A 13,332-nucleotide genomic window follows, 5' to 3' on the forward strand; every position below is an offset into this window, starting at 1 on the left:
ACTAAAGCTCTAAAGACTTCTAAACCATAAGCCATAAGGTTACAAGTACAGATAGGTTGAAAGCGTCTCTTACAGCTTTTCTGTATTGTATATTAAGCATTGTTATTTTATTTTATTATAAATAAATTTAATTGGGTTTTATTATTATTATTATTATTACTGTTTACATTCAGTTTTGATATTAATAATTCATTTTACAATTTAATTGAAAAGCAGAATTTTAGTTATCGTTAAATTTTGTCTACTAGTTCTTTTGTTTTTTATCTTCTACCTCATTACCTTTTTAGTATTTATTTTTCAACAATTAAGACTGCACAAGGATAAATCTGGAATTATGAGAACCGTATATTCATGCTGAAGATAAAAATATTGTTAACGGTGTTATTAAATACTTTATACGGAAGAAGAAACAGGTAGATTTACTTCATCCTACTTCAATCGCTAGTTGTTGTTAGTTCATATTTTTCCTGTATGTGAAGTTAAGTTGGTTGCACTGTAATTTGATTGCGCAATGATGATTTCAGCTGTGCCGATCAAGTCCATATTAATGTTAATTTGATCATTTAGAAATTTAATAAATTTTTTATGCAAAAAAATAATTCTCGTATAGTGAATTTATTTGGTATATTTAATGACCTTTATATTTGCTTAACGAAATGTTTTAGCTCTCTATAACTTGAATAACTTGTGATTATTTTAGATTAGTTTGAAGTCTACCATTTCACTGGATTTTAAGCTATTGTTTTAAGACTTGTAAATTCAGTTAAGGGTATTAGTATATTATTTGTTAAATTTTGAAATGAGCTTCACGCTTATAAATTTTAGTTCATTTGTTAAAGACAAATTTTCAACAGTTTAACAAATAGTAACATCTCAAGGGTTTATGAGAATTTGAATTCACTCCTATTTGACTAAAAATGTAGCTTCCCAATTTACTTGTTATCCTTAACATATCTGATTATTATCATTAAATGCTTATTTATTTATTGGGCGTTTAATTACAATTCATAGTTGCGTACTGTACAAGATGAGCATACAAGATATATGCAAAATGAAAATTAAAAAAAAAACTTGTACACTAATGGCAGTCTACAGTATAATAAAAAATTAAGATCATAATCCCTTGGAGGTAGAAAATTTTTCAGAATATTTATTTCCTTCTTATATATCTGTATAATTAAAATCTTTATGATCGTTTACAAACAGTTAATTATAAGTAATCTTTTATAAGACCAATTAAAATAAAAACAAAAAACATGATAAACATATTAATTAACAATAATACCATCAATCGCTATTATTAAATATTAATCAGTATTAATCGATTGGTAACTATCAATTATAAATTATAATTAAGAAGTGCAATCAGTGTAAAAATTATTATACTTATGGCATCATCTCTGCTATGAATTACTCTGCTGTTCATCAGTAAACAAAATGGAATACCAAAATAATACAGAAACTGAAATATCACTTCAAAAATATTAATAATCATACATATTTACATTTACAAATAAATAAAATCATTCCCTTGAATTGCATCCAAGGCAATGAATACTCTGTCCAATAACCATTTAATTTCCTCATTTTTTACTGATTACTTATGATGTTCATTGTCACTGATTTCCGGAGGAATGAATTAATTAGTTTAGTATTAATATAAATTATTTGTCTCCTTACAAAAGTAAGATTAGAAACAAAAGTGTTTTTAATTTATTTTCAGAGTTTGGTCTAAATATATAAATTTGCTCCTCTATAGGTCAAAATTATCAAGCATTTTTAAATGCAAGTCCAGTAGTCTTTTACATATGATTTTTCCCACTTTCAACATGCTGAAATCATTAAGCAATAGTAAATAAATAATACATTAGCATAGGTCCTAGGTTTATTGAATATAAATATATTATATTTATATTCACAATAAATATATTATTGACTTGGGAATCAAGAGCTTGCCCAAACAGCTATGTTGTATAAATGCTAATAAACCGTTGAAATATTATTATTGTAAGTTATTTTATTTTACTTTTTAAATTTATATGATATAAATTTAAGCTTTTCATTTAAAATTCATGATTATTACCCCATTTAAGACATTCATCTTTTTTTTTTCTGCCCCTCCATGACGGGTCTGCAGTGAAGCAAATAGCGTCTGGAGAGGTGTCTTTCTGACTAATGGGCCTCCCTACCTACTGGCTGTATGTCCAGCATGGCAGGTCAGCATGTATTGTCTGGAGCGTTCTTTTTGCTGTTTGACAGTTGGAAGGGGGAGTCCGGCCCAGCTACGAAAAAAACCAGTCATAATGTCCCCTTCCGTCTGTCTGAGTAAATTCTGTTTTGCTCTATGTTCTCTATTCACTCGTTAGTGAGCGTCATTGTATGTTTGTTCTCCTTGTTTCCATGTCTGTTAGGCAATCCAGTCCTGGCTTTCCTCCTCTTTTGTTCGTAGGAATAAGGTAACATACCTTTGTACAGTCAGCCAGTTTTCCTGGTTTCTTATCATGTATGCCATCACAGATTGTGGTGTCAGTCAATGGATACTTGTGGCATACCGGGGTTCCATCCACCTTGGGCAATGAAAAAACATATGTTCCGGGGTGTCAATGTCACCACGCAGTTGGGGAACGGTCGTTGTGTGATTCGGTGGAGATAGTCTCCAAATTCTCCATGGCTTATTAAAAATTGTGTCATATGGTAGGACACCTTACCGTGTTTCCTGTCCAACCATTCCTCTAGTCGAGGAATTAGGGTTCGCATCCATGATCCCTTGGTTCACCATTCTTCCTTCCATTCTTGTCGGAGTAGTATCTTAGTCGTTTCCCTATCCATTCCCTCGTAAACCCTTTTTCGAGGGTATCACGTTCGCTGCGTCTTTCGCAATCGTGGGATACCTGGACGTTATAAAGTCATTCTTCTCTGCAGTGCTGACAGCTTCTGTACATTTCTCTTTACATTTAGTGCCGGTACTTCATATAACACTATGGCCATGGCCACCGTCATTAACAGTCTCCTCTTTGATGCGCGGGGTCCTTTAGTAGTTTCCTTTTTTTTGGTTAAGGTGGATGTGATTTGGCCAGCTTTGTTACAGACTTCTGTTAGATGTTTAGTAAATTTACCAGAGCGTTGAAACCACACGCCTAAGTATTTGACATGTGGGGACTCTGTCACTCGCATTCCATCTACCGTAACCGTGAGTCGGCGTAGTCTTCTCCGACCAGCGATGGTTAAGATCGAAATTTTTTTCGGGGCTAAATGTAGTCCCTTCTGCCTCAGCCATTCACTTACTCGCTGTATCGCATTGGTGGCTGTGGTTTCCATCTCGTCTTCCGTGTAGGCTGCCACCATCATTGCCAGGTCGTCTGCGTAGGCTACCATCGAGACGTCTACCGAGAAGTGGAGTCATCTGCATCAGGCCGGGTCGCAGTTCAGCTGTTGTGAACTCGAGACGATGTTGTATTCTATTTCTGTTCTCTCTACCTCTTCGGGTCGGTTTTGTTTGACTCGTTCTAACCTCCTTTTGGCGCTTCTGGCTGCCTTACATAGGTGCTTAATTTCTGATGTCCACCAGTAAACCCTTCTCGATTTTGTATGGCATGGGTGTAATTTTTCACTCTCCTTCGTCATTACCGACAGTAAGTCTTCTTGAGATCTATTGTTTATTCTTATACTTTCCCCCACTAAGTCTGCAAAGTTGGTTTTTTGCCTCTCATATCCACCGTTTACGATTGGTATCCATCGTTTATGGGGGTAGGTGGTTGTCGACGTCCCAAAGGTTTATTATAAAGAGTATAGCTAGATCACTGAGAAATTCGTGTTCTAAGATCTTCCATGTAGGACCATCTCGTATCAGTGTACCTGTCATAACTGTTACGTCCAGGACGGAGCCTAGGCCGCGCCCGGGCACCTGAGGTGCTCAGTATTATTAGCCCGTTTGAGTTCAGTAGAGCCGCAAGACGGTATCCTTTGCCTGTTGATCGGTTGCCTCCTAGTTTGCAGCACTTAGCGTTGAAGTCTTCTGCCATTATGACTGGTTTATCAGTTCTACGAATCGATCCTTCCAGCGTCTCTAAGTATCTGTCGAAGTCGGCCCTATCGTATTTCGGGGAAATGTATCCGACTATTAGAACGCAGTCTGTTAGAACAACTGAGACGAGGCCTTTATTCCGTGTTATGGAGGTCACCGCGAAGCGGTTCGATTCCCGATCGCCACATCTCCATCGGTGTCCGTCAACCAGCCGTCCGCTTCCACCAATCTCTTGTTTGGTTGTAACAGTAGAAGAAAATCTACATCTGCCGCTATCGCTTCCCGCCATATTAGGTCGTGGGTCTTCTCCCACAGTTTAGCTGGATGATGTGTGTAGTAACGGATGATGTGTGCCTCATATCGGATGATGTGTGCAGTTCCGGCCTCCGGTCCAGTGTCCAACCGCCTTACAGGAGAGGCATTCTGCCTTTGTGCATCGTTCTGCTCCGTGTCCCTCTCCACCGTAATTAAAGTAGAGTCCTATGCGGTCCGGGCCTTTGCATTTGTCGGCGACATGTCCCGTCTCCCAGCACCGGAAGCGTCTTGTGTTCTTGCCTCGTCCCTCTATCCGGCAAGTGCCAACCGAATTTTAATCTTCCCATTCCAAGCAAACTTTTGGCATCTCCCGGCGGTAGGAGGACAGTCGCACGTTGTATCTCTCCATATGAAGGTCTCAACGACACCACACGAACAGGGGAATTGCCATCCAGGGTTTGTCGAACTGCATCTTCTACCTCCACTGGAGTTGCGTCCGTGTCTATGTCCTTAATAATGCATGTCAGTAGTCTTCCTCCATGTGGCCGTTCACTTACTTTCACTTCTCCGAGGCCTGAACCTAGACGTTTCACGACATCTTCCCGTTTGTTGCCCCTATCACGTACCCTGGTCTCCAGGCTATCCGCGCGGCCTTTTCTTCCGCGAGGTCTGTTCCCAGACTCGTTTTTACTTCCCTGAGTAAGTCTGCGTACGTGGTGCCCTCCCTTTTCACTGCGACCACAGATGAGGGTGGTTCACGAGGAAGTTCTTTCTTCCGTCGCTTGCCCACCATGAAGAGATTGTGGACTTCTTCCGATTGTTCGCTACGTCGAGCCCAGTATTCCGTTGCTTTACCAATCATATCTTCAAATCTCCCGCTGGGAGCACAGAACTGCGGGGTTTCCTTTTCTATCACCTGTAGTCTGTGTAGGACTTGTCCCATCTGGTCCACTAATAATTCTTGGTCTACGTCTATCGCAGCTAGGTGAACCTTGTTGCGATACTTCCACCAATCGGGAATCCTTAAACATCGTACCTCCCAAGGCTTCTAGGCCAGCTGCCAGCCTTGCTCCTATCTCAGGTGTCGTCTCTTGAATCAGGACAGTGAACGCCGATCTTTCCCAACGTCCTTTCTGCGTGAGGAATATTGTTGTTCCTGATGTCGTCTGAAGCACCTATATAGTTGATGCACCTATATAATTCTTGATGCACTTATATAGTTCTCTTTTCCATGGCTTGTGGACGATCCGTTGAAGGTCTTCCGTGTTACTGTTGTCTAGGGTACCGGATATTTGTTTGCTATATGCTTTTTCATCGTCCAAGTCTTTCCTTTTTTCTATCTGTCGTCTTCCGTTTGTGTTGACATGTCTACCGTTTTTTGGCTTTGATTATTGCGTCATTCGCCCCGATGTTTGTCTTCATGGCCGCTGTTGCCACGTCCCTAGCCCGGCATTTCAACCGTATTGCCATCGTACCAACTGCGTCCGATGACAGTTGGCCTGTCCTACACGATTGTATGAATTCGTCAGTCAGTTCCACCAGTCGTTCCGTATATTTAAGCAGCTGTGGTTGGCTGATCGGAGCATTACTACTCGTGCCTTTTCGCTTCTTCGCCATCGGGCGTGGGGGCATTCCTATTCTCTCTGCTAATGGGAGCCCTTCCGTTTCCTCAAAAGCTCTCCCGTCCGGTTCCGGGGAGGACGTAGCCGACCTCTTGTTAGACTGTTCCTGGACGTCCATATTTGTCTTTTCCCCTGACCGATCTTCGTACGTCTTAATAACTTTATCCCTTTGCCTTTCGTTCGATTTCCCCTGTTCATAGGGGAGGTTTCTCCGTTCCTCTTTGTGCTCTTCCTTCCTTTCCTTTCTGTCTTCGATTTTTGAAGGTTCATCATGTTCTTGTTCCTCTTATGAATGAGCGGCGGTTTTTTTTAATGGTCCGCCAACCACCGTGGTTTGTGAATTGATTTTGTTGGGATCCATTTTTCGTCCCACGAGAACCAGCGAATAAAAACGACCACCCCGGCAGTGCACGGATTACTGGGGCTAGGGCTAATACAACTGGGTGCACCCTTTTTCCCGGAGGCCACCCTTCTTGACTCACTTCGTAGATCCATTCACTTCTTTGCACAGTTGGTCACACCTTAAGTTCTGGCTAGGAATCGAAAGGTGTCATGGCATTACCATGTGTAATGTGGTCGTGTAGGAAGAAGTGTTGAAATTCATAGTATTCTTGTCGGGGATGATGTGGTGATGTGTTGCTGGCGAGGTATGTGAAGAAGTGTGTAGAGTGTGAAACCAAGTGTGTGTTGTGACATGTAGTTGTGTGGTGAGCGTCGTGACCTGCAGCCGCTGTGTGTAGAGTGGAAAAGGCTGCAGGGGCTCGGTCTTTCGGGACGTCACTCTCTAAGGCCTCAAAAGTTGAGGTACTGCTGCGGGGATTTAAGATATTCATCTACAACTTCCCTAACATAATCGACACAACTTTCTCTAATAGGCACAAGGTAATAGTAATTTATACTATTTATCATATTACATTTAAAGTGTAATTCTAATTCTAAATATGTATCAGGCCTATAAATGCACTTGGTGAGAAAGTCCATTTATGTCATTTTTTTTTTTTATATTCAAGCTTAATGTATCCAGCTGTTTTTTAACCGATAAACTTTCTCAGCAACAACAAAGACATCATTCCAGTTACCTCCTAAAAATATAATTGCAGTATTGTCCACAAAAAAGAAATATTCAATTTTTTTAAATTTTTAGTTTAATAGAACTTTTTCATACAGAAGGACTAGGATTAGAGAACCTTGTCATAAACTGAAGGTTGTAAGTTTTTGAACACATTTTAGGTTATTGGTTAAAATTTATGATTGTCATATAAATAACCTTTAATCCAAAGACAAAGCTATTCCTCTGATTCCATATTCCTCTAGTTTATAAAATAGTTTCTGATGTGAGGTTGTATCAAAAGTCTTTGATGGTCAAAAAATACAGCTATTAAGACAACTTTAGTCTTTTTTACAATTTAAATGTGAATTGCTTTGTAATAATTGTTCTTTAATATTTTTTTCTGTGATTTTTGTGAGATTGCTAAGTAAACTAATAAGTCTAAAATTACTAGTGTCATGAGCTCTCCAGATTTAAAAATAAGTTTAATCTTTGGCAATTTTAAAATGATTTGGGAATCCCATTTCAATACATTTGTTAATACTAAAAGCAAGTTGTTCAGTAATCAATAAAGCTCTCTGATTTAATAGCCTGCAGTTAATATTACACTGACAAACATAATTTTTGTTTCCTAACATGCAATACATGATTTTAGTCTGGTTTTTGATGCTAAAAATGAATATGAACTCAGAATCTATTTATCATCCACCACTTTTGAAAAAAATTTTAATTTTAATTAAAGGATTTTTAAAATTTTTCAACATGCAGTTAGCATTTTAAGCTCTTATTAGTATTTTGTTAGCTTGTTATAGTATTTTTTATTGTTTAACATTGTTAACATAATTTGAAGCTATAAATAAACAATACTAGACAAAGAATTAAATCATATCATAGTCACATATTATGGCATATGTACCTATGGTTTGGTGTGAACAAAGGATCATGTAACCAATTGTTACTTTTATTAACAACTGGCTCTGGAATTTTTAAAAAATCTAATCATACTCTAAAATATCCTTCATTGCAATCTGCAATCAGGCCTGTACCTCACAATGAAATTATTTCAGTTCCTGAGCCACCTGTGAATGTATGTTTCAAAAGCAGCGTTGAAGAATCAGGCAGTACTGAAGAAGACAACAATGACTTTGATTTTAAATTATCTTCCAATAAGCCACATCTTATATCATAAGGTGAATTAAATGACTTTGTTAAGGATTTAAATTTATCAAAAAATCAAGCTGAACTGTTAGGATCAAGATTGCAAGGTTGGAATTTACTTCAAAAAAATACAAAAATTTCAGGCTTTTGAAGCCAACAAAAAGAACTTTTTCAGTACTTTTTTGATGAAAATAATTTGGTTTATTGCACAAATATTGATGAGTTTATGTTGCACTTAGGACAGGTTCATAAACCTGAGGACTGGCGCCTTTTCATAGATTCGTCCAAGTATAGTTTAAAAAGTAGTTCTACTACACAACGGTAACAAATATCCTTCGATACCAATCACTTATGACATTAATTTGAAAGAGACATACAATGTGATGAAAGATGTTCTTGAAAAAATAAATTATGAAAAATATAGCTGGAACATATGTAATGATTTGAAAGTTACAGCTATTTTGTTAGGCATGCAGTTAGGCTATACTAAGTACATGTGTTTTCTTTGTGAATGGGACAGCCGAGCCTTTAGTTGAACCCAAAAAAGTATTTTTACTCCCTCTCCATGTCAGGTTAGGACTAATGAAAAATGTTGTAAATGCAGTGATGAAGGGTAGTTCCAGATTTTTGTAAATCAGGCAGAAATTTCCGAATGTAAGTGAAGGAAAAATTAAAGAAGGAATATTTGTTGGTCCTCAGATAAGAGAGTTGGTCATAGATGATGTATTTAACTCAGTGTTAAATAATGTAGAAAGTGCAGCTTCGGCTTCATTTAAAGAAGTTTGAAAAATTTTCTCAGCAACAAAAATCCAACAATTAGCACAATATTGTTATCAACTTCTTACTTCATACAGAGCTGTGGAATGTAATGTCTTTGAAAATGCATTTCCTTCACTCACATTTGGATTTTTTCCCAGACAACCTTTGAGACATAAGTGGCAAACATGGTGAACATTTCCACCTAGACATTTCAGTGATGGAAAGCTGCTATAAAGGGAAATGGAACACCAACATGTTAGCTGATTACTGTTGGACATTATAGTTAAAACTATATTTTCCTTTAATTTTTTTGAATTTATTTAAAACTAAGGGTGATAGAAAAATTGTATTTACAGATCTGTAATGTACACAAAAAAGCAATTCAAGAAATTGTATCATACTTAGAGAAACATTAAACAATTTCTTTTTTCCTATCAGTGTTATCAATCCCTGGTTTAGAGTTTGATTTTAATGTCACATTCACAACCTAAATGGGTTCGAGTGGATCTCTATTTGTCTTGAAATAGCTCCCTTTCACCTTCCTGCTTCTATTCTCCTCTCTTCCCATCTAAAACACCTTTGAGTTCATTATAACTTCCATTTCCATTTAGACCATCTGTAAGTTTTACTCTTCTGCGGTCCGGTTTTTGCACAGACTATAATTGATATTTTTAGCCCTGTTTTAATTAGCCCTTTTCTGATGATGATGATGATGATGCCTTTGAGCCACTTACCTTTCCTCTTCTGATTTTTTCTGATTAAGTTCCTACTTTTGTTCACTCTTCTCATTACTGTATCATTTTTCAGTTCATTAAATCTCCTCCTATCTCCATGCTTGCACTATGAATTCCTAAAAAGTTCTTTTTAAAAAGGTGTTTGTTCTTTGAGAAAAGTTCTTTTTCTTTTTTCTTTAGTGACCTTATTTTATTTACATTTAGAATAAACAACAAACCTACCGCTTTACAAGACATTTTGTCAAGGTTAATTCCATAATACTGTCACGTATTTGCAGTTCAACAAAGATATTGAGAGATAGCATATGTAAAAATTCTTACAAGTACAATCTATTTACTATTAGCTAAATTACCATGTATGTGTAAAATAAATTGTAAGTTGAAAATATAATTTGGATTTTACTGTAAACTTTACATAAACTAATAAAAATTAATATAAAAAGTGATTATATTAAAATAATAAGTTAGAAGTTATTCTATTGATTTCATAATTGTTATCTAACTTCTAATATTTAAAAAAAAAACCAAGCTCTCACTTCTATTAATGAATTATGTCACCTTATCTTGTGTTCTCAGTACACACTCGTTGAACAGCTTCTGTACTTAACCGCAGACAAGGACACTATCTGAAAATGATATACTCTAATGATACATTCTTCATTCAAACTCTCGACTGTTACTGCACACTCACTTCTAATGCTTTTGTACATTGTCCTCGCATTTATTGCACACTGCACTGAAGTTCAGTGGTACTTGATAGTATTTATACCTTTGGGCCGAGGGTTTGATCTTCTTAACAGCAGCCGACCTGCCGTTTTGTTCATTTAAACGTAATTATTTCTATTGTCCAAACCATCTAAACCATCTTACTATTCCAGAAATTCTTTCTAGAATGAATTTCTTTGTTGTTTTTTCTGGATATTTCTTTTTCAATCTGTTTGTTGGTTTCTGTTTTTCATTTTCTTCTTCTTTCTTATTTTGTACTTTCTATTACCGAAAACTTCTCTTCCAGTTAACAATACATAAAATTGTGTCTATAAATAGGTATTGTTTTAATTTTGTTTTCATCATTTTTGCAGTTTTCTGTTGACATGGTACCTAAGAACCTATTTCTCTGTTTATCCTCTGCGAATCACCATCAGGTATTACTCCAAAGAATGAATGAGGATGATATATATAAGTGTAGTCTTGTACAGTCTCAGGTTGACCATTTCTGAGATGTGTGGTTAATTGAAACCCAACCACTTAAGTACACCGGTATCTGTGATCTAGTATTCATATCCTTATAAAAGTAACTGCCTTTACTAGGATTTGAACTTTGGAACTCTTGACTTCGAAATCAGCTGATTTGCGAAGACGCGTTCACTACTAGATCAACCCGGTGGATTAAACCTAAGAACCTGTATTGTTTTATTTGCTCAGTGTTCTTACTTGTTTTTTGTACATAAATCTATTACTTAATTTTCACTTCTTCTCATCACTTTTATTTATTATTTATCAATAAATCTTATATAATTTCCCTTCCTTCTATGCTGATCCGTTCTAAGACATTTTTGATCATATCTTCAACAAACATATTCCATAAGTTTGGGGACAGGCAGGATATCCTATCCTTTTCTCTTTCTAGGTTAAATAATTAGGATTAGTACTCATCTATATATTGTATTAATTCTTTTTATTTTCTCCATGACTTATTATTCACTTATTCTTTTGTTTATTTATTATTTTCAGTCAGTTAAAAGAATATCAATTGGAAAATGATGAAGAACTCAAAAAATCAAAATTTAATAAGAATATATCAAATATAAAAGAGAAACTTGTGAAATCTATGGTAAGGAATTTTTAAAAATTGTTATAAAAATAAAACAGTAAGAATTGTAAATCTGCTTCATTATAGATCAGAATTTTTTTTATAAATTCTTTCCCTTTTTAATTTGACTGCTGCTGTCATTATTAGAATTCACCGTGTCTAATTTTAATTTAGAAACTGAAATTTATGATTACAATTTATCTGACATGCGTCTTATTGTATATTTTAATAAAAATTCTGGAATGAAGATCAGTAATGTTACATTTTTAATATTCATTAAATTATCGTTTCATTATTTACTTTACGTATAACTCTGTAGGTATTTTAGTATTAAAATTAAAACTATTTATTGGTTGATCAGGATAAGGTTTTAGTAACTGAAAACAGTTAATTTAATAAGTTTGGGGCTACTGACATGGTGGTGGACAAGTTACCTTTGAATTACATTTTAATCTCCTAAAGCCCAAGTCAAAGCTGTTTCCTCAAAAAAATTCTACCCTGTGATGACCTGAAATTATGCCATAATACTAATTCATAAATTGACATTGTGAAAATTTAATTTGTCATTTTTCAGCTGTTAATATAAAAATCGCATTGTTGTTTTTTTAACTTTATTTCTTGTGTCAGTAATGGAAATTTAGACATTTATTTAACTCGTTTAGATTAAAATTTTTATTTTTCAAATAAAAATTGTTTACACTGGAAAGTTTTGAGCGTGATCAAACACACAAGTATGCAAATGTAAAATCACTTATTCTAAGAAATAAGCTGTATGTTGCCTTCCATGAATGAAATTTAGGAGAATGAATGGATTTTTGATCCATTGAAATTGGATTTTGTTTTTTGTTGTATAAAAAACTATTTTTTTTACATGTTAAGACAATGATATAAGAGTTGATATATGTTATGTGCCGTAACTAAAAGGTTTGTCGGGTATCTGATAAGGGATATAAGTCATTTCTGAAATCAGGATAGGCATTCTAATACCAAGCATCACCGTACCAGATATATTAAAGAAAATAAGGAGTAAACTGGTTTCCAATTATCTTCTTTACTGAATCATACAAGTTTAGAACATCTGCATGTCAAGCCCAATTTAATGCAGCAGAAGTTCAACCCTATAAGTAAATAATATTGCCGGTTTTTATCTAAGGAACTTGTATAGGAAACATAATTACTCTTAAAAAAAACAACTCTGGCTAATATCTCTTGTACCTATGGTGCCTCACGTATATCACAGCCATTAGAAAGATTGGGACAGATAGTATAAAGCAACAAACTAATACGTGTTTCTTATTCAGAAACAGTTCTATTGAATAGGGAATGTAGACATTATGATATCTATTTATCAGTTAAAAAAGTTGCTTCATTTTTTTTAAACTAAAATAATGTTACATAAAAATTAAGACAAACTGATTTTTACAAAAAGGCTTCACCATTTTTTCATATGATCATCCTAGTAGTTAGCTTGAGTATCAAAAGTTTTCGAAAATGGTAAACAAAATTATCTTTTGTTACCTTTAAAATTTTCTGGGAGATTTTGTATTAAAGAAATAATATTTCTTACAGCATTAATTGCTTAATATATATAGCAGATCTAGCATGCAGAGTGTGTTGCACAGGAAGTGCCCTTGATCCCTTGTTTTTTTTTTATTGTTTATAAATAATCTGCCTTCCTTTATGAATCATGAGACCTTGCCAATGGTGAGGGGGTTCCCTCAAAAGTCAGAATGAATTTTTAAGATATAAAAAAGTGCTGTCAAATCATCAATTTGGTGTCTATAAGTATATATATATATCATGTTGACCAATATTTAGAAAATTAAAGATACCAAATTTACTCACACATTCATATTTATTAATGTGCAGTCTTTGCTAAAAGAAGATAAGTAGAATATTAATATTCTAAGATACTTAGAAAA

General features: G+C 35.2%; 1 protein-coding gene across 1 annotated transcript in view; it reads left to right on the forward strand.

Annotated features, from left to right (window-relative positions):
- Positions 1 to 13,332, forward strand: part of Cc2d2a (Coiled-coil and C2 domain containing 2A) — a 102,563-nt gene that overhangs the window by 27,787 nt on the left and 61,444 nt on the right. Inside the window, exon 13 of the mRNA XM_075369115.1 lies at positions 11,332 to 11,431. Coding sequence (XP_075225230.1) covers positions 11,332 to 11,431 — 100 coding nt within the window. The remainder of the gene's footprint in view (positions 1 to 11,331; positions 11,432 to 13,332) is intronic.

Source organism: Lycorma delicatula, chromosome 6 (genome assembly GCF_047948215.1).
Source record: "Lycorma delicatula isolate Av1 chromosome 6, ASM4794821v1, whole genome shotgun sequence".
Classification (NCBI taxonomy): domain Eukaryota; kingdom Metazoa; phylum Arthropoda; class Insecta; order Hemiptera; family Fulgoridae; genus Lycorma; species Lycorma delicatula.